The sequence below is a fragment of the Hyalella azteca genome, unplaced genomic scaffold (genome assembly GCF_000764305.2).
Source record: "Hyalella azteca isolate HAZT.00-mixed unplaced genomic scaffold, Hazt_2.0.2 contig9145, whole genome shotgun sequence".
Lineage (NCBI taxonomy): Eukaryota > Metazoa > Arthropoda > Malacostraca > Amphipoda > Hyalellidae > Hyalella > Hyalella azteca.
Window position 1 is genome coordinate 117,375 of NW_025939222.1, and position 21,758 is coordinate 139,132.

At 39.7% G+C, this 21,758-nt stretch overlaps 1 protein-coding gene across 2 annotated transcripts; it reads left to right on the forward strand.

Annotated features, from left to right (window-relative positions):
- The first annotated feature begins 3,358 nt into the window (after window positions 1–3,358).
- LOC108679419 (protein O-GlcNAcase) lies at window positions 3,359–20,258 on the forward strand. 2 transcript variants are annotated; one of them, XM_018168037.2, is made up of 13 exons: window positions 3,359–3,648; window positions 6,098–6,149; window positions 8,044–8,272; window positions 8,670–8,957; window positions 10,357–10,630; window positions 10,952–11,796; window positions 12,321–12,495; window positions 14,452–14,505; window positions 15,543–15,628; window positions 15,802–15,998; window positions 16,627–16,792; window positions 17,127–17,673; window positions 17,825–20,258. In XM_018168037.2, exons 1-13 carry the CDS (start codon window positions 3,570–3,572, stop codon window positions 17,947–17,949), a joined length of 3,117 nt encoding a protein of 1,038 aa, XP_018023526.1. In that variant the 5' UTR covers window positions 3,359–3,569; the 3' UTR covers window positions 17,950–20,258. The 2 variants fall into 2 exon arrangements, with proteins under 2 accessions (XP_018023526.1, XP_018023527.1); XM_018168038.2 differs by lacking the exon at window positions 14,452–14,505.
- Window positions 20,259–21,758: the final 1,500 nt, after the last annotated feature.

A 21,758-nucleotide genomic window follows, 5' to 3' on the forward strand; every position in this document is an offset into this window, starting at 1 on the left:
AATCACGAATGAAGGTGAAATAAAAAAAAACTCGCCAACGAAGGCACAATCTAAAAAAATTTCACGAGTTAAACATTACCGTTCGAAGTTAGGACTGTAAATTCAAAATTTCGTTCGAATCTGTTCAGTAGTTTGGAAGAAATCACTTGATCACTGTGAATTTCGGCCCGTGTTGCCATATAAATATGGCAAAAACAAACGATGGCAAAATTCAAACAATTTTCACGAGCAAAACATTATCGTTAGGTTCTAATGGATACGTGTATCAAGTTTCATCGAGTTAAGTTCATTAGTTTGAGAGATATTCATGATCATTGAATTTGGAAATTGGCCGTGAGATCGGCCGCGAGTCCGGCCGTTAATTTGTCCGAGACATAAACCCAGGAGAGGTTAAAAAAACAGATCTGGGTGAAAAAACCATCGCTGGGAGTCATGTGCTGCACGTGTCGTGTACAAATCGTCAAACAAACGTTCCAACTTCTGACACTGACTTCGGACTACTGCCCCCACCACCCTCTTCTTACTTCCCGCCCCCCAAAATCTTTCCACCGCCCCTAGGGGGGCGATATCGCCCACTTTGGGAACCACCGGAGTAAAGTTTGAACTTGGATTATCGTAGGCGTAATTTCAGGCTGCATCATAATTTGCCTATGTTTGATTATGAACGAGAATCTTAAACGTAAAAATGGAAAGCGTGCCAATTGCTGTAAATGAAAGAACCCGTATATAAATTTGAAACTTCAACGGTTATTGAATATTGTTATCAGCTCACAAACTATTAATTGCTTATTTATAGAAAGGTATCCTAATTTCATCGAGAACTCTCTTAATAATCTGTATAGGAATGTCTTCAATCTGGACCTTGTAATTAGTTACTTTATGGATTACTGCATCTATGCTTTTCTCGATACCTTGCTTTGAACTAAACTTTGGATGCAATGCATTGAGTAGGGTTTGAGTTTCTTTCACGTAATATATTACTAATAATTATAATTCATCAGTGGCAAACAATAATATCATATCATTCACGCTTCCGCTGCCGAGGTGAAATTTTGTTTCTACGGCTTGACTACCTCCTAAAATACGTTTGTGAACTGGAAATGTTCGTAAATATTCATTCGTTTAATCAAGTCACGAAAAGTTCAAGAATCGGCAACAGGCCATGGGCCTATTTCTTCAACGCCGACACTTCTATTCTATTCTAATTCTAATGTGTCATGATCAAATCGATGCTATGCCAATTTTACGAGCCGACGTGGGGTACGTAGAGCCGAAGTAACCCACCTAGAGGAGTTATCCAAAGCGTCTGTGACAAGAATTTCCGCCTGATTTAAACATAAATTCCGTCTGATTTAAACATAAATAAGTTAGCGCAACATAATTGAAGACAAACTTTTGAGCACATACAACAATTAGAATTACACAACTGACGACTAAACGATTAAAACTCATAGGATCCATTTGTCAAGTAATTCTTTTCGATTAATAATTTCGTAAAAATTCTGTAAATTTCTGTTCATTTATTCAATGAGTTGTTATTACAGAATGTTATGTTAACTAAAGATTTTTCCAGAGTGATAGACGTCCCTCAGCTATGAGGTCGTCAACGTAAAAGTTCATTGCAAAATTTTGGCAGCTCCACTTGCAATGTAGAATGCCATGATTGAATTAATTACTGAATTATTAATTATTAATTCAATCATCTAGAATCCACTCGTGGGACGTTCCGCACCTGCGCGTTGGTACCCTGAACTTGGAGTTTGTTGTGGGGCACGCTGTTATGTCAAATGGGTCGAGTAAAATAAAATAATTTGCATTTTTCAACTCAATTTTAAAATTTTCGCTTAACTTTGAATAATGATGAGTGAGGCATCCCAGAAACCGTGCTAATAAGCGGTCAAGCTCACAGGAGAACACAGCGGTGCTGGGAACGCAGGGCCCTCCGAATGTATGTATATAACATTCGCGGACTGGGAGAGGAGAGGACTATAGCTGCGGTGCTTGTCATCGTAGTTGCACGGTATTCATTATGATCAAATAACGATGATACGTTTTGGGGAATACAGCACCTACTGCCAATGCTCATCCAGAGACTGCAAAGTTTATTGCAAGTGAGCAGCTATCCGTTGAGTATCACGAGTGGTGTGATGAGTTGAAGCCATGAAGGTTCAGAATAACGACTTGCGGGCACTAGTGTTCTGGATATGAAGTAATTCGATAATACTGGAAATGTTTGTACGAGTTTTTTCTTATTCAAGCTAAAAGGAGGTCATGCTTGAATGGCTTGGGTTTTTGAATAAGCACAGCACAACAACAACGATATTACCGTAAAATTTCCCCTTGAAGGTTGAAAATAATTACCAATAGTTAACGAGCCCTGTGATTTACACATAAATGAGGGCATTTTTAGTAATTGTAAAGATTGTTGTTTTGAAAGATTGAGTAAAGTGGAGAAATAACTTAGTTTAACTTAGAGCAGCATCGACTATGTTTCGTGAACTCACGGAGCAGCATAGATACGCACGTACATCATTCATGCTTCATCCAACTATGGCGTTTTTGGCGCTAAAAAAATTTAACTGTAAGCGCCCGTTCCAAGCTACTTTCATCTGAAGAAAAAATTAGTCCAATATTTGAAGAGAGAAGTACTTGCCACTCATACTATCGGCAAACACATACATGATATATTTTTAATATGTGCAGAAAGCAGGGACGAATTAAAAAGTTTCTGAACTTAATTTTTCTCGATCACTATTTCTTTCAACTGAAATCACTATTTCGGTAAATCATTAAATTCAATCTCTTAGACTACCAGGATTGGAGCAGGGAACTGTTGGCTCAACCCAAGCTTTTAGCGATGGTTCTGGTCAAAAAGGCGATTCGGACGAGCTGTTAGGTACAGTGAATGTTAATAAATACGCGCACAAAGTTTCATCGAGCTACGTTAATCACTTTGGGAGATATTCTTTGCTCACTGAACTTGTAGATTGGCCGTAAGACCGGCCGAATGTCCGGCCGTAAATTTGTCCGAGACGTGCAGTGTGTTGCATGTTCGAAACCCGCAACAAGCCGTGAAAATTTTACGATATGCAGAATCGGCAACAGGCCTGATGTGACGGCCTAATCTGCAAGGTTGATACCGCCATGGTTGCAATAATCCATGGTTCAACCATGGATACCGCTATTATTATAATTGTTCCATGTCTTATGTCAGTCAACAAGTTGTGAATAGAAAAATCAAGCAAGCGATATCCGATAAATTTAAAGTACGTGCATAAGTTCACCGTGGAGTAAAATCATTGAAGTCACTTTTTATATTATTTGTTCGCACTTTCTGCATGTTGCAATGCCTTTTGCGCAGAAAGCTTCAACAGTTCGTTTCCAACATGGCCGAAGATGAGTGAGTGAAGTGCGACAGGAGCGAAGGAATATATTCATCTGTTATTCCTAATCAAAGAGCGGTATTGAATGTAGTTTTTTTTGTGAGTGGAATTTTAGTGTGTGTTATTGAGTGACAGAACTTATAAATCCTTTAATACATACAGTGCGCCGGGGCAACAGCTGTCAAAATGGCGGAACTCAACCCTAATGAAACGCACACAAACGGGATAAGCGAGGAAAGGAAATTTCTTTGTGGTGTCGTTGAAGGTTGGTAAAATATTCATCCACTTTTACCGCTGTGTATTTTACCCCATGTTTTTCTAATGCGTTTTATAAACCCTCTCATCAGATGATTAGCGTCTCATAATAAAGAGCAGGTAGTCTATTCTGTTATTGATCAGAAAATCTTTTATCAAGTTTGTTCACTAAAAGAGTTTCAAAACGATTAAATTGTTGTTCAACTGTTGAGGAATTAAGGTTGATCATTGATCTAGCCGGTCATTTCCAGTATCCATTTATAGGTAAATGTCACCTTAGTAATACAATCTAGAAAATCATTAGAAGATAGAACATAGGCTAGGAACTAGAAGTGAGTCAAGTGACCTTTGAAAATGAAATGAAGGTGACTCACTAAAACACCTTTGCTGGCTGTTAACTTCTCACCTGTTCTTATTCAGTTATTGCCCCTGCCTACCTATTTTTTATACCTAAAATAACAGCATCACATTTTTGCCCCAATTTTGATGAATTGCTAATGAAAGTATGAAACAATACCTACTTTTAACAAATGTTTATTGAAAAATTGTGTCCTACATTTTAAATTTCTAAGTAGCTAATCATTAGTGGCAATAAGAGAATTTTGTTAACCTTTCTTAGTAGCTAAGTTAGTGCTAGTGAGCCTAGTGTAAAGGTTAAAAATTGGGCAGAAACTTTCAGTGAATTTGATCAAAACACCCATGAATCTGGCCAATTTTTTCCCTTTCTGTGGTATTTTCTTAATTTCTCTAAGAAAAAATTAAACCTAAAACTGCCTATTTTTATTATGCAATTTTTTAAATCACCTGTTGAATGATAATTTTTATTATGGCTACAAAGTGCCAAATTTTAAATATATATTGATTGGAATCTTGCAGCAAATTATGCACTATTGTAGTTGTTAAATGTTAAGAACTAAATTGGAGGTAATTCAACAGCATGAACCTTGCAGTTCTAAAATTAGTGAGACTGTGTGAAAGCTGCAGCACAATTTGTAATATGGAGGCAGAAGTTTCCTAAAATCATGGGGGGATAAATGATTTTTTTTTCACACAAATGTCTGAGAAAAATAGGCAGGTATTCTCATTTTTCACTCAATATATTAGGCAAAGGCCATAGGATTGGGTAAAATTGGCCATATTTATGGGCATTTCGGTCTGATTTACTGGTTATTTCTGCCTATTTTTTTTACTATAGACTCTAGCGTCTAGCCATAGCTTAGAAGGTAGATACAATTTAGGCCTGGACCTTGGAGATGACAAGGTGCCAGGTGTGCAGAATTTTACATTATCTGTCACTGTCAGCCTGTCAGGACATGCCACTGAGCATTGACAAGGACCTTGTCCACTGCAAGCTCCATATCAGCAGCCGTATAGCATTTCTCCTGTAACTGTATGCTTACAGGATGGCTTGTAATTTTGCACTATTTTAATTGGCTCAAGTGAATTCATTATAATGAAAAAAGAAGATTGTAAAAAACACACCTGAAACAAAATGTAATATGTTAGTGACAACCATTATATTTTTGGAAAAATAAATCATAGTTTAGGTTAATTACTTCTCTTTCAATATTGTCAGGTGCTTGATTCTATCTATGACATTCTATGCACAATTTTGTGAGCACCAATGATGCATTAATTTTTCATCAAGTGAATATTTTTTTTGCTAAGCAAGGTAAATGTAATCAAAGTTCTTTGTTATTAATTGATTTTTTTTTGTCAACTGGAGCCTTCGCTAACCAAGGTTCTATTGTAAATGCATTTTTAGGGCTTTCCCTAATTCCCCCTAATTATCCTGATTGCCTGTGGTGCACAAATGGCTGCCATTTTTCTTGGAATAAGCTACACGAATTCCATCAATCTCGTTTTAAGCCAACACCTGTGTTTAACTTTTATGCAAGTAAAATTTTTTAATGTGGCAAATATTTTTTGCTACAGACCTTGACAGAGGTACTCTTCCAAAATGTCACTTTTCACAATTTTTTCAGGGATTTAGTAAATCAACACATCAAGGTAGTAAATGTATGATGTCTTATTTTGCTTTATGCTACATAGATAGGAAAAATGTTGAACATTACACCACTATTTTTAGTTTTGCAATATTCTAATTAGTTTAGTTGCTACATTTATATGAAATGTTCGAGGACTGTCTTGATTTACCCAGCCCATCCCTTATTGGCCCGTTTGGCTGTATAATCATTCAATCCTTTAATATACTTGTGATACATGTTACAAGTCTGCTTATATATATATTCTAATAACCTGGAAATGTTTTTTATATTTGTCCCTAGTCTCCTGATAAAAAAAAAAAAAAAAAAGACTGAAAATTATCCTTACTCCACTGGGGAAAATATAACCTTTATATAATACTCCAGGAAGTATGTATAATAATATTATACATCATGCCTTGTACTTAATGTTGCAAATATGCAGAAATAAACTAGCCAATCCTTACATTTCAGGATTTTATGGCCGTCCATGGACTCCAGAGCAGCGCAAAGATCTTTTTTCCAAGTAAGTTTTAGGATAAAATGCTGTACAAAATTTTCATTTGTTGAAAGATTTTCATGTGTTGAAAATTTTCATCAGGGTTGTATTTAATATTACCCAATCTATCACAATTATTTTGGTATAGGTATGTCTTGACATTATTTGTCAGTATTCAGCATTAACTCACTGGATCATTACTTGCTCTGAATTTATTCTTGTCTCTTCTTTAACTTTTTGATGAGCACTTACAGCCTAACAGTGCCACTATTTTCACTCTTTTGCTATAGTTATGTGGGCTTCTTCTCAGACACAATTAGTATCCTCAAATATGGATCATGCAAGTCAACAATGATGTGGCTTTGTAAGAAAAGTTTTTAGATATTTGGGTTCTGTCAAACTCAATACTGCCTGCAGTTTGGATGTCTGTATATCTCAAAACATTGTGCAGCAAGATTGCTCATGAGATTTACCTACATTATGTGGACTGACTAATTTTGAGTGTGTAAATAATCATCTTTCATTGTTATAGCACTGTTATTCTCAGCTTTGGAAAATAAGTAACTACAATCATTTTCAAACATCATATATTCATGGACAAGTGAAATTAGTCAACATATATGGAGACATGGGGTCCTCATTGGATGCATATTATTGATTCTTTCTAAGGAGGCACAAAGTTGTAAGATAGTGAAGATGAAATGTTAGAGTAATTTGTACAGATGGAGTAATATCTGAACTGAAGAAATTATAAACTGTGTGATTACTGTGCCAAAGCCCATTTTTTGAAAGAGCTTACTTCAGGTTCTGCAAATCATTGCAGGATATAAACATTTTTAGCTTAAATTGTAGAACAGATTCAACCTATCAATATGCTTGCCATTGCAAAAAAGTGACCCAATGAAGTGTAAATGCAATTGATGGCTTACAGACTTCAGGTCAGACTTTCGCATCAGCCATGAAGCTCACAGTCTTGTATGAAAAAATAAGCTACCACAAACTCTTGAAGGCTAAAATACAGTCAATTTAAAATAGAGTATTTTCTAATATGTCCTGGAATCCTACAGTATTATCTTCATCATCCTAGGAAACTAAGATATGTTAAAATTAAATAAAAGAATGTACTATATTATAGAACAGGAAATGTGTAGATATGGAATCTTTAACATTTCTCTTTCAGCTTCCACATGCCCTAAAATTTTTTGTTTCGCACTATAGCTCAAGCACAGTTGCGACCACCAACTCTCCATTGCTGCAGTCCACTCACATCTCTCACAACATCATGCTCATGCTCTCACCCCACATTCCTCTTCATAACTCGCCTCCTCCCATATGCCTCATATTCCCCCATCAGGCTCCCCTCAGTTTCCACTGACTCCCCCTACACGCAAAAACACTCGTCCTTCCTCCAATTATTCCTTTTGCATAAATGTCCATTCATTTGCAGCACCCTTGCCTTCACACCAGACGCCACCTCCTCTTCCATCATACATGTCTAGGCATGCTTCACTGTACAAGGAGTACTATACAGCACTAGCACTATTACTTATTAGTAGCAGTTGAACACAGAAGCAAGCTTAATATGCAATATTGCTGCATGAATGCCATGTGATATCAGCTTTTTCTTACTGTTGTCACGAATGGAGATACTGTATTTGAAATTTATTAGAATAAAATGTTGTATAATCTTATCCAAATTATCTTTTGAAACTCACAGCACGCTAATGTAGTATGTCATTATATTGATGAGGTCCATCTAATAACCCAATACTTGAAAAATCATTGTTATAAGAAATCAGCAGATTTTATATGTAAGTTTGCAGAACCTGAAGCACTTCTTCAAGTTTGAGTATTTCTACAAATCTACTTTTTAGTAATACCTAATTAGCACCTGTATTCTTGATGATGTTTGTTTGTACAGACAGGAGAAGTGGGGCATGAACTGCTACCTGTATGCCCCCAAAGACGATTACAAGCACAGAGCGTACTGGCGGGAGCTGTACACGGTCGAGGAGGCGGAGCATCTACAGGCTCTCATCACTGAAGCTCGCAGCAACAATATAGTCTTCTATTATGCCATCTCACCTGGCCTTGATATTGCTTACTCTAGTCAAAAGGAAATAGCTGCCCTCAAAAGAAAACTTGAACAGGTTTGTCTTCATTTCTCGTCTTCATGAATGGATGAAATAATTTAGAAAACGGGGTAAAATGTCTGTTAAATAAACATCTTAACCCTTTTGTCTCGGATATATTTAGCGTCATCAATGCTATTAGTACATAGTGGTTTGGGACTGGTAAGTCCCCTCAGTCACAAAAGGGTTAATGTTCGTTTCTACTATTCCAATCAATTTTTGAATCTTATCACTGAGCTTGGGATATCCATGATCTTTAATACTGACAGTAATACCTCTGACGATTTTCTGATCCATTTTATTGTAAACTATTAATGCTGTTTCTTGTCTTGTTTGTTTGGAAAAAATTCAAATGCGAGCCGGTTGCCTATAGCCTTGATAATGTATAGGAAGTAATTACAATGTCTGTTTACAGGTCCAGCAACTAGGTTGCGGTGCCTTTGCTCTTCTCTTTGATGACATAGACCCCGAGATGAGTGGTGCAGACAAGGAAGTCTACCAGTCATTTGCTCATGCTCAAGTTTCTGTTGCCAATGAAGTCTACGGACATCTCAATCAGCCCAAATTTATGTTCTGCCCGACCCAATATTGCTCAACAAGAGCTGTGCCAACGGTTCAAACGTCTGAATATCTCAACACATTGGGCTCCAAGCTTGCTCCTGAGATTGACATCATGTGGACTGGGCCCAAAGTAATCAGTAAGGTGAGTCCTTGCATTCACAAGTATAGGCAACATTCTGTGTATTCAATCTTTACAAGAAAAATTGGGTAATGCCTAGGCTTCTGCACTGGAGTTACTACCATCTAATCGTATGGGGTCTGCTCGGAAAACCACTTGAAATTGGCTCGATCAGAATTTATTTTCCGGCTTTATAGTCGCCTGAGATTAAGCCAGATGCTGACAGAAGCAAAGACAAACTAAGCTTGAAAGCAGCTTAGATGCTGAACTTTATGATCGGCCCGCGTGGACGTACATAGAGAGGCTAAAATAAGCATGATTCACACCATACTGTCAGACATGTGCCAGTCACCTTCCGTCCTCACTACAGTTCCTCATCATCAGAGGAGAAATATTGTGTGGTACCGGTAATTTGGTGGTATTCAATGATTAGGCTTTCAATTGTTGTTCGTAACTCATTTGATACATACACGAGAAATTGTTAATGCGCCAGAAAATTGTTGGTCTACAGATATTTTCAATATGAGCTGAATCCCATGTTTATTTCATTTCTTCTCTGTTTAATTTATGAACCTAATGACACAACGATTATTGAGAAGTTTCTTAATTGTCAATTAGTTCACACAAGATAAAGTTTCTATTATAAATGAGTGAAAAGATACAATTTAATTACTTCCTATGATAAACATACACAGCATGCCACTCGCGTCCTGGTCAAAATATCTTGTACTACTCTGATCGTTTCCGTACCGTGCCTTGCATGGCTGGTGTGTATGCTTCTGTTGGAATACATTCAAGAATATTGGACCGGACCGTGACTGGCAAATGCCTGGCAGTATGGTGTGAATCATGCTTGCTTCTCACCATACTGCCGGTCACGCTGTGAACCAAGCCTAAAGCCCTGTGTGATCTCTGAGTCCTAGACGGCAACTGTTGCTTAGTCTGGTCTGCATTTGAATTTCGTTTGGGGTCGGATTTTAACGTAAACAAAAAATTATAGTGCAATATTCATGTTCAACATTTGTTTAAATTTGTTTACTGACTCAACAAATTAGGCAGACTTTCTTCAACTCCCAGACTTTCTTCAACTCCTAGACTTTCTTTCTCCCAGACGGACTTTCTTCAACTTGTTAGTGACTCTCGTTTTACAGGGTTTAAGTAGCTGTATATTAATGCCTGGACTACATTTTACTTTAATGAAAATGCTTTAACAATATAATCTTTGATGTAATTATATTTATTAAATATTAATTTCAAGGTATATATAGTACTTTACTTTGAAGTGACTTTTAATTTTCTGTACTGATTCTTTTATGAGGAAGAGCTTAGAACAAAATATTTCTAGGAAAAGATTGTTCATCTTTTATCTTGCTTCTAGTATTGAATTATTCATGATTTCTGATGAAATGGTAAACTGTGACAGGTGCTGACCGTGGAGCACATCAGGGAGGTGAGTGCTGTTCTCAGACGACCCCCTGTCATCTGGGATAACCTTCACGCCAACGACTACGATCAGGCACGCGTCTTCATGGGGCCCTTCTGTGGCCGTTCGCCTAGTCTAATCCCTCTATTGCGAGGTGTCTTCACTAATCCTAATTGCGAATATGGACCCAACTTCGTAGCAATCAATACCTTGTCCCAGTGGGCCAGATCTGCGTCAGAAGAAAACTGCTGTGGTGACACATCTGAACTCAAAGGTACCTTCATGCTCATTAATGTTTGCCTCCTTCAGCACCGATACGAGAATTGCCGTAAAATTATTTAGGGAGAAATTTATTGCATTATTTGCTAGGTGTAGGACTGAATGCAACTCATTCGAAACATGTTTGATCACTCACGTGTTATTCTGATGCAACAGCAATGACTGTTTATTAGGTATTTTGGAATTAGGCTTTATTTTATTTTCTATTTGACTATGCGTCACGAACATGTTAATCTGGGTGAACAAGAGAATGTATAAGACGATACGGCAATTGTCACCGGGACGTCTCCAGTATTATGTTTATACTTGCTTGCAGATGACGCCATCAGCGCTGACATTCGCTTGGAGACCGAAGGCGACGACTCGAGCGTGAGCTATTGTCCGTCTGGGCTTCCTCCCTCCACTTATCACCCCAAACGTGCCCTCCGTCTCGCCCTCGAGGAGTGGCTGCCCGAGTTCAATAAATCTGTGCTCACAACAGGTCCCATACAGCAGCCTCAGATACCTCTTCCCGTTCCCATCCCTATCGTACCTTCGGTCAACACGTGCATGAGCCTCACATCAACCACAACCGTACCACCGTCTCTACCCACAATCGTCAATAACGTTAACGCTGTCGCTGAAGTTATTCAAGATGCGTCACTTATCCCGAGCACTAATATAGTAATGAACTCTTTAGTATCCGAGACGAAAATCGATACGTTGTTGCCCGAGCAGCTTCCCGAGATTGCTGCAGGGGCGAACACAGCGACTCATGACGCTACCTCGAGCACGTCCAGCGCTGAGCCTATGGACTGCAACCATTCCCCCGTAGCGTCCCCAGCAGTTGGGTCCACTAGTACCGGTGCCGCCTCAGAAAGTGCGGAGGATGGAATGGTCGTCGACCAAAATCAAGACAAATCTGCTACCGATGCCGAGTTTTCGCCCGCTGATTCTTGTGCAGCTACGGAGACCTCGTCTAGTTCTCCTCAAACTAGCCACTGTCAAGATAATCCTTTAACTCTTGACGATCTCCACTTACTAGTTGACCTATTTTACTTGCCCTTTGAACATGGCAGAAAAGGCGTCTCACTAATGACCGAATTTAATTGGTTGAAAAGTAACTCTCATCTCGTTATAACTCACAATCGGAACAATCCTGATGGTTCCAGGAAACCTGAGGTGAGTTCCTTCACTATTCCTAGTTTACTAGTGTGCAAGCAGTCTAAATTGTATTCAATGCCTGGTCGTCACTAAAGACCTGTGAGAAAAGAATTGCCTCTTGACCATACAAGCCAGCGCCGACTGTGCTGCTTACAATACTTTCTACCTGGAAAATTCTTGTGCTGAGTTTATAAGCTGAGGTTAGATTATGACTGGACTATGCATCAAATTCAACAGAAATTCATTTAATGTTACATAGCAATCATTGCTTTTCTGATGGCATGATGAATTTTATAGTTATATGCATGATGTTTTCAGTTTAGTTGAGAATAATTTCATTCTGTTATTTAAACTCTATTATTCGATTCCTTCCATTGTTCATCTCCACTCTGAAATTGGAAAGGCTCTTGTCTAGCTGATTTTTTATTTTAACGTTTTACCTATTAATTTTTGTGGTAATCGCGAAAAGCATTAATTTTCGTTTCCCCCCAAATGATCTCATTTCTTTACTGTTATTTGATGTTGATGAATAATGTGCGCAGGTCCAAGAATGGTTCGATAAAGCTGCCAAGTTCGGCGAGATGAGCGACGCCGTGAAGACCATGACAGAGCGGCTGTTCCTCGTGCGTAACCGCTCTTTATTATACGAATTGTACCCGTACGTGTGGGACATGCGAGGCGTCGTATCGCTCCTCAACTCCTACGTCCAGTGGCTGGGTATGCTCGCCACCGCTTCTGTTCTACTGTAAACTGCGCACCTTTTGTGCTATTCATTAGTACGCGAGTGGAACTTGGTACACACGGTGCATAGTCTCTCCTCAATTCGCTCTTTCAATGTATATATCAAGCCTCTTTAATGACTTGCTCTTATATGTCATAACTGCTTTCTTTTGCCCGAAGTCACGGGTATTGTCTTATGTCTTCACTTGACAATATTAAGAAACGTACGTGCTGTTATGACGAGACTGGTGCTTGTTAACTGTTGTGTAGTACTGCTACTGTAGCGTCACTGGAGGGCTCGTCTCTTGAAAACCTCTAAGATCTTCTCAGCTGTGGTGTTGATATTGAACGCATTCATAACCAGCGCCTTGCTCAGCAATATCCTACTGAAGCTTCAGTATATTTAATGTAGAACTTAACCTTTTTAATTGAAAGCTCAACTTTTTTTCTAAACTATTCTAAAAGAACCATTGTTTATGAGAAAAGCAATACAAGTCTGGCACAAAATTTTAATTTAGCATTACCCTGAGCTAGGTTTGAGCAGGTTATGGCTGCAGCTGTTGAGGAGTCGGCAAGTGTGTAGCAAGTTGAATGGAGTGGGATGTTCAGCTGGCGAGTGGGAGTTCTTCTATTTCTCATGGAATAATTAATCATGGAACTGAAGTGATTAAACTAATAGCTTTGTGTATCATCTCTCGGCAATCAATCCGTTTCCATTACTCCCTGCATTTTAATGAGCAAAGTGAATTTGGTGTTGCCTCACACTTTTTTTTCGCCACCTAAACATTATTATCGAATACTTTTTCATTGAGCTATTCAAGGGATCAGATGTTATATTGTCCTTATCTTATTTGAATAAGCATAACGAAAACATCTTTTGTATTTGAATATTTTTTAAAGGGAATAAAAAACTCATTCATCTAAAAACCCACAAATGTGTAAAGTTCCATTTTTTTCACAGCACTTTGTTCCTAAATTTTTGTGATTTATAGTTTGATGCTGAGTGATACACAAGCACTGTGTTGCATGCTGCTTTTAGCCCTGGCACCTCACGAGTGATTAGTTCAGGTTATTGTGTCTGTAGATTAAGCTTTGGCTTAGATTCGTCAACGCCATACGCTTGTCTCTCTAACTTCATTCAACCAAACGGAAGACCGACGCGATTTTTCCTCTCTTTAAAATGAACGTGTATGAGCACTTGCTTTTCATCATATAAATTCGATTTAGAAATCAATTGTGTTAGTTTACCTGATGTTGGCGTGGACGTTTCTTCAGCCCCACTTTCCAAAAACCTGCACTCAGCGTTAGGTCTCATGTTAACGTTCCTGGTTTGTTTTGTTGTTGCCTCAGTCAGATGATTGCTGCTAAGTTTCTATTAATTTTTCATCCTGCATTATTTTTGTTTTATATCATGCAGTTTACTTCGTTGAACTCCACTCGGCAACAGAAATCTTCGGATGTTTTTGCTTCTCCTCATCATGCTTGTTTAATTTTATTGTAATATTACTGCAATTTGAGCTCCATGAAGTGATGATGAGCGACGCACAGTTATACGCGAGCGGTGCTCGGTGACGACTTGCCTTGCCCATCTCAAGCTGCCGCATTGATTCTTATTGCTGTCAAACCGTCACTCAATTCTTCAGAGTTGATTATTGCATAATTTTTAGTTAAATTTAATGTTCAAATTTATTCGACTCAAACTTACTGCGTATAATTTAAATACCTAATGATTTTTGCTTAATTTTTTTTCTGTTAAAGTTCTTTTTTTCTAGTGTAGAGTAAATGAGACGTTCCCACCCGTCTCTTAGCTAATAAATTCGCTACATTCGTTTGAGGTTTTGAGCTCAATGCGGCAATGCTACTGGTCTAATAGCCTGTTTTCAAATTCAGAGGCCAATCTTCTGAAAGTCTTTGTGACCCCGGTATTTATGAACCATTCTTTTTTTCTTTCAGCATTGGGTCAGGTTTCAACTCTGGTCAGCAACTACGTTCACGGCAACTATACCTGTACGTAACGCGACATGTGTGTTGCATACACGCGCTTCAAGCAATAACTCACATCTAGATAGCCTTTCTTTCTTCTTTAAATGACGCGTCTTTAGCGTAGGCCCCGCCACATGCGCACCGTGCGTTCCATTTAATGCGCTGCCAACCCCGCGCTTTGGGGCTGCGTTAATCTCTTGATTGCCCCAGCTGCAGCTGACAACTTTAATAAGGTACGTTATTCTGTGTGTGCGTCTCAGATATTCCTTGACAGACCATAGATAACCTGCCTTGGTACATATCAGTGCCCTCAACACACCCGATGCTGGTGTCACTATTAGCCGGGCGTCACGTCTAACGTCAAGGAACATCTGAGTCTTGTACTCTTCATAAAATTTTCTCCATAATTTCTTTCTTTACAGATGGTTGAACATTTCTCTCCTCCTGCTCCCAGTGCTTAAACTTGTTCACCTCTTGTTCCAGTAATGTTTTGTCTTTTTGTGAGTGATACGCTAGCGACACGAGCCTCTGTTCTGCCGACTGGCTGACCAGAGCGCTCCTTCAATATTAATTTCACGTGACCAGATCGGGCTGAGCGTTAAAACACTGGGAGAGGAGAGACATGTTCCAGACGCTGTTGCCTTCAATTGTTCAACGATGTACCTGTAACGCTGCGATCTTCATGTGCAGTTGTGAGGCGAAGGGCTTTTGCGTTAGAATAGGGTGCGCTTTGGCGATCTGTTTTTTTTACGAGACACCCCCTCCCTGCTACTGCGATAACATGTGGCGGGTAGGTAGGCCCCTTATTGACGGTGTCATTGGTGTGCCTCTTGCGAATGTCAATAGGCTTCAGAGCCTGTAACTTCTTGTCCGTCTGACATGAATTGAGTGAAAGTCGATTGGGTACCGCAAGCGGTTCACTACTGCTGGCGTGTCTCGGTCACTGCATTGTACGCAAGTGCGGAAGGAATGGTATGAGAAAGATGTGACTGGTATGACTGACCTGTAAATTTTAAATGCTGCACTGCGATGCCCTCTCTTATACTTCTTGACGACCTCAGGGTTCAGTAAAGGCTGGCGTGAAGCTTTCATGTCTGGCGACCAGGAACCGTGGATATTCCGTGGCGGACTAACTGCAGAATTACAGGTTGGTTTTTGATGGGCCCTGATAAATCACTTGGAATTGTGCCATGTCTGTCTCGTTTCGGCGGTTCATCAATTACTCTAATGCATCGAAAAATACCTTATGTTTCAGGACTGATCTAGGCTGTAGTAATTATTTTTCTATGTATCCATTGTTGATAACGAATATGTTTGCAGAGACTTATCCCTGTGGACGCTTCGAACGATTTGTTCATGTATAAAGCGCCTGAACAACTGCTCTGTAAGACGTACGTAATTCGTCCCTACTTCGATACGGACCGAGACGACCTCTACAAGCTCGTGATGCAGACAGCCGATGACGGCAAGGATGGCTCACGGCTCTACGAGGCACATGCTAATTTAGCTGGAGATGTGTAAGCGGTGTTACTCTTGGCCTCTGTTGTTGGCATCTTCATGCATTATATTGTAGTTCTAATGTAAGCCCTCCTTTACTTTAAGTTTGAACTTGGAAATTTCTCACTGTGTATTTATTTAAAAGAGCGAAACAGATGCGCATTAAAGAGGCTCTTGATTCTAATAATAAGGTGTCCACCGCTTGTGCTTCAGATTTCTGAATCTAGGAGTCCTTGCATTAAAACATAAATATAAGGAATTTGAACCGATGATCTAGATGGTCTCAGAGACCTCTCCATTGAAGATATATGAAAATTATTGAAATTACAAAAATATATGGAATTTAACCGATCTAGATTTCTAGAAGGTCTCAGAGACGTTTCCATTGAAGATATATGAACATTATTGAAATTTTCTTCGTTAGTACATTCTTAGTTAAATTGCTATTTAAGCACTCATTTAAACCTAAAATTTGTCCAGTTATGTATTTCGGGTCTTAAATATTTTATTAATTTTGGTACTATTTGGATTGTTTCGAATTGCTTGTACAGAATTAATTTGATATTTCCCCATCTCCAGTGTTGCAAGTTTTCAATGCAAGATGATGATTTGCCGATATAATTTTCTGACTTTGCCTCTGTTTCCTAGTTTTGTGGGAAGTTTCCTGCGCGAAAAAGAAGACGAACGAATAATCATGGTGGTTGAAGACGAGACTGGCGCTTTGTTTGGCTATTGCTGTGCTGCCACCAACGCCCGGACGCACCGTCTGCTGCAGGCTCAGCATCTCGTAGACCTGCGTGACCAGTACCCAAAGGTGTGTAACTTGCGTTTATTTCTCGGATGCATTTCTCAGCCGAGAAGTGAGTTGAGTTTCTTCTGTCCATGTCCTGAACCACGGACCAGATCTCGAGTCAATGTAAAATGAATATAAAAAAAGCGACGCGACATCCAAAGTGTACCTACCGCGTTCTTAGATAGCGAAATAAATTCTAGTCACTCTTGATGTTATAATTACTCTAAGGAAATGCTGCATTTCTGCCTCCCTAAAATTAAAATGACTAACGAATCTTGATGAAAGTAAAGAAACTTGACGCCAGAGCGTTGCCCAAACAGCCATCTCTCCAAACTAATTATGATGCCTTCCCCAGGTGGTTCGAGAAGAGGGCTCCATGCTGACCTCGTGCGAGCAGCTGCTAGCCACTTTATGGGACGAACCGCCACCTTTTCCTGCACCTTCTGTCACTCCTCCTGTCGCTATGAGCCACAGCACAACTCCTATTCTACCTGTTATGCCTCCACCGAGCACCTCCATTACTCCGCCTGAATCTGAAGTATCTTCTCTTTCTGTAACGACAAGTACAACAGTGACCGCTGCCCCTCTTCCTGTATCTTTATCAATTACTTCTTCCTCTACTGATGCTACAACAGCCGCAGTCAAACCACCCGTCACGGCGGAAGCTATCAACGGCATTGATGTTAGTCTAGCAAACCCGGCCGAGACGAACGGGTCTCTGACTGCAGGAAGCACAGGAATCTTGCCCAGCCTGGTGACGCCAGTGCCTGCGCCCACACCTGTTGGCGACCTCCTGCGCTACTACCCCGCCCTCATCAAAGTCGCCATGCTTCCCACTCTCATGGACGAGAGCGTCACTAAGCGGCTCACGACTTGTCTTCTTGCTAGTCTCAGAGCCAAAGGTGAACACTTATTTCTTACTTATCGAAATTGTGTCGATGTCGATTTCTTTTTATGGCACATCCACTCTAGAAGTTACTGCTGCTCCTTTTGAGCACCATTTTCTTTTTCTCGCCTTGACGATAATTAATACATTAATCCCTTCCAACACAGGTGGTTTTGGCGGCCACGCATGTTTGCCCGCCGTGGACAAGTGTTCCCTGGAGCTGTACAGCAAGCTGGGGTTCACGCAGATAGGCAGCGTAGGCGACCAAGTGTACCTGGCCCGCTCCTTCTGACCGCCTCCGTCCCAGTGCCGCCGCTCGCGAGTGTGTAGCAGCGAAGCCAACGCTAGCCTTGCGCTTTGTCTTGTTCCTTCATAGCGCCTCTTCTGCTCACTCGCTCTGGAATATAGTGAAACTAGCTCTCTTGAATTCTCTTTTGTTTGATCAATCAACACCAAACTTCTATGGTGGTATTTCATAGTGGATAACCATCGTATTTTATCGAATCTAAACCAGGTCACAGGAGGCTAACTTCAGAAAACCCACTGAATGGTCGCTATGTGCTGTAAAAGTTAGCGTCTGTATTTCGTTGTGTTCAACGAGAGTATCCAGTCCAGTGAATGCTTCAAAATTCTTAATTATTATGGTCGTGATTACTAACTCATTCGCCCTCCTCGGCGAAATAGTGAAACGGGTTTTGATGTAGACAGCAATGAGGTCTATTTACAGTGAAAAGTCCTTTTACCGTGTAAAATTTCTTTATATTACCAGACTTCTTCATTGTAGAGATTGTAATGCAAATTTAGGAATTTCTTGCAGTGCAGACTATCTGCCAGGGAAGAGAATTTCTCTAGTGAGGAGACTATTCATAGCTTTATCCATCCATGCCAGAAGAAATGTCTTTATTCCGTGTTTACTGTATTACTGTGCTCGTCTGAATATCATTTGATGCCAATTGTTCTGATCATGTGGCGCTGTATCCGTAATTATGCTTTTTATTCACGAAAAAGTCGAAGGGATTACAGTTGGAATTTTTTTCTCCTAGGAAATTAGCTTCAAATATGTTACGTAAAATACCTATTACGATTATTTTTCTGTTGGCTTGATGCTTGCAAACTTTGACAATCTTGCTGATAGCCTAGCGCACGTCATTCAAGTTGAGTGGCACGCATAGCAAGAGAGACATTCTAGCGGGAAGGCCAAGTCTATACGAGTAAGTAACCTCATGACCGAGAGAGTTCCTACAGGAGCGGCCGCGTTTGCGAAGGGCAGTGCAATAGCTTCTTTCGGGTGCCAAGCATATGTGGTCCTAAGATATTTACTAGTAATGATATATTTCTGAGGAATATCATTTACCGCTTCTGTCGCAACTTTGACTTTACCGCGAATGACTTTTCTATATTTATTGCGTTTTTTTTGCTGATGAATGATGCATAATGCTTAGTATTTTACGAATGATGCTGTGCGGATCTGGAGAGTACTCTACGTTGTCGTAATGATTTCCTTAAAAAGAAATGCACGGTCTATTTCTGACGTTTCGTTCAGACGGGGCTTGATTTTACCGCCGCAAATCGGTTAGCGAATGTGCGCGTCATTTAGAGCTCCGCCGTGAATTGTCAGGATCCATTACCATACTTCGGTGCGCCTGGCAAGCATTGAGCACATTAGCGCCGGTAAGGAAATAGTATATGTATTTTCAATTCTTCCATAAAGACATTGGTAATAAAGATTATTTGAGTTTTCATTTTTTAACTCGAAGCTTGAAATTATATTTTAATAGTTTTCTCAACCAAGATGCATTTTTCGTATATTTTGCTTTCAGAGGTACGTTAGCCTGGGATTTTAATTGTTCGAGTGTTTGAGTTTTCCATTTTAACATTCACTTTTAATCCTATTTCTTGAGTTGAGCTGTGAAGGCAGTTCTATTCATATGTTGGGCTGCAGAATGTATCTTTTCTCGAGGTAGACGGTAGCGAACCGTTCATTTAAATTGAAGAAATGTAAAATGAAGTGCTTTCTGTTCCAATAACTCTTTCGTTGTGGACAATTATTTTCCATCATTCAAGATTTCTTTAGGATTAAGCCTTTTACTAACGATACTTCCACGTTCGTTTGCAGTATATCCTCGTTTAAGCCGAGGGAGGCGCAGAATTACTCGGAACCAAGTTGCTTCTGAATGGTATATTCGGAAACTTTGTTCGGTTTCACCGGTGCTACTCGATATATTTCTGTATCCCTGATACTAAGTTAACAGTCAATGGCTTTGTAATTTGGTCCGTGTGGTGAGGTTTCAAATTAATCTGATTTAAATGTTCTTAACGTTGCAATTTTCTCAGGAATGCGATGTCCTGAAGGCAAAGAAGCAGGATCTCGCTAATTCCCTCCAAAAGTGTTCCGATTGTTTCTTATGCATAACTTTTTTATTTAAGAAAGCGAAGGATACTACACGGGAATTGGAATTATTTGCTGTTGTACGATCGAGAGCTGATTAGAGGTGTCCGTAGATGAGCTGTTCTAAGTTCATCTTTTTGTGCGCGCATCATTCCCGCCTAATTGTTGTATTGTTTTGAATACATTGAGAATTCGTATTAAACGTTATATTCGCCCTTGTTTGAATTTCCTTGATCGAGAAGAGTTTTTCTCCCGACCTCACATTGAAACTGGAAGTTGGAAGTATATAAATGATACAAAATTAGTAAATTGATGTTTTTCTAAGAGGTATATCGTTCAGCATTAGTTTACATGGAGAGAATAATGGAAGCAAGTCGTCAAACGATGAGGGCTGCTCTGAGAATAAATATTCAACAAAATTTGTGCAGTCTCCATGTTTGTTTCATATTCATGAGAAAACCAAGCTTCTCGCAGACGTCCGAATGATAGTGATTTTTGTAAATGGATTCGATGAACGCAAATCAGCGTCAAGGAAGTGCACACTTTGGAGGCAAGATTTCGTGCCTGCACAGTTGTCACGAGCGTTAAATGTTTAATGCAAGTTTCGTTGAAGACCAGATCGTATTTTTTACACTTTCTCCATCGTTTTGCTCGCTTCAGCGGATTGAAATTTTGGTAGAATGCGAAAATGGGAGGATTTCAAGAAGCATTTTCTTGCAATTTACGCATACAAATTATTCATTATAAAGTTTAGTGATAGTGTTTGTACGCATCATATTGAGATTTAGGAATAGTGCAAGTACTAACATAATAGATGCAACTCGAAAATTACAATTTATGGGACGCGTAAGCTTAAGGCCATCCAGATTCATTGGAGGACTTCTTTCTTTATTTAGGAGTTATTGTCATTTATTTAGGCTTCAGTATGAATTGTTACTCGTGTAATAAGTCTTGGCAAGCTCCGTCTGTAATTTTCAGGAATTGAATAGTAGTTTTCGATCAGATTCGGTGTTATTGATGTAAGCCGTTATCGTGTAACCGAGTTCCACTATTTTTCCTCTCTAAGCTGACGTGTAAACTGTGAAGATCTTTCGAAAGATCGTTTGATTATTTATAAAAATGAAGGCAAGCGACGTACCACATCTCGTGAGTTTAATGCCTTTATTGAGTATACAATCATTATTCTTACAACTGAGTAATATTCTGGATTGTTGCTAATCCAAACTTCGAAGTCACTTCAAACGCTAGCGTCAATATATTGATAACAATAAGATTCAGCTTCCACAAAATTATTCTAGCTTAAATGTTCCACTCGTGTCATTCAGGTATTTATTCGTTCAGACATTACATTTATATTATTGTTCGCTGATACACGGACCTTCCGGCAGTAAACACTGAAGAAACTAAATTGTTTATATTTACAGTCCTTAGGTTCCAATTACTTTGCTCACATGAAAAGATTTCATTGCCTCGTATTCTGTCCGAGACACTCAGGGCACCGCATGACGATGCTGGTGCAGGCTTGGGGCACCGCATGACGATGATGGTGCAGGCTTGGGGCACCGCATGACGATGCTGGTGCAGGCTTGGGGCACCGCATGACGATGCTGGTGCAGGCTTGGGGCACCGCATGACGATGCTGGTGCAGGCTTGGGGCACTGCATGACGATGCTGGTGCAGGCTTGGGGCACCGCATGACGATGCTGGTGCAG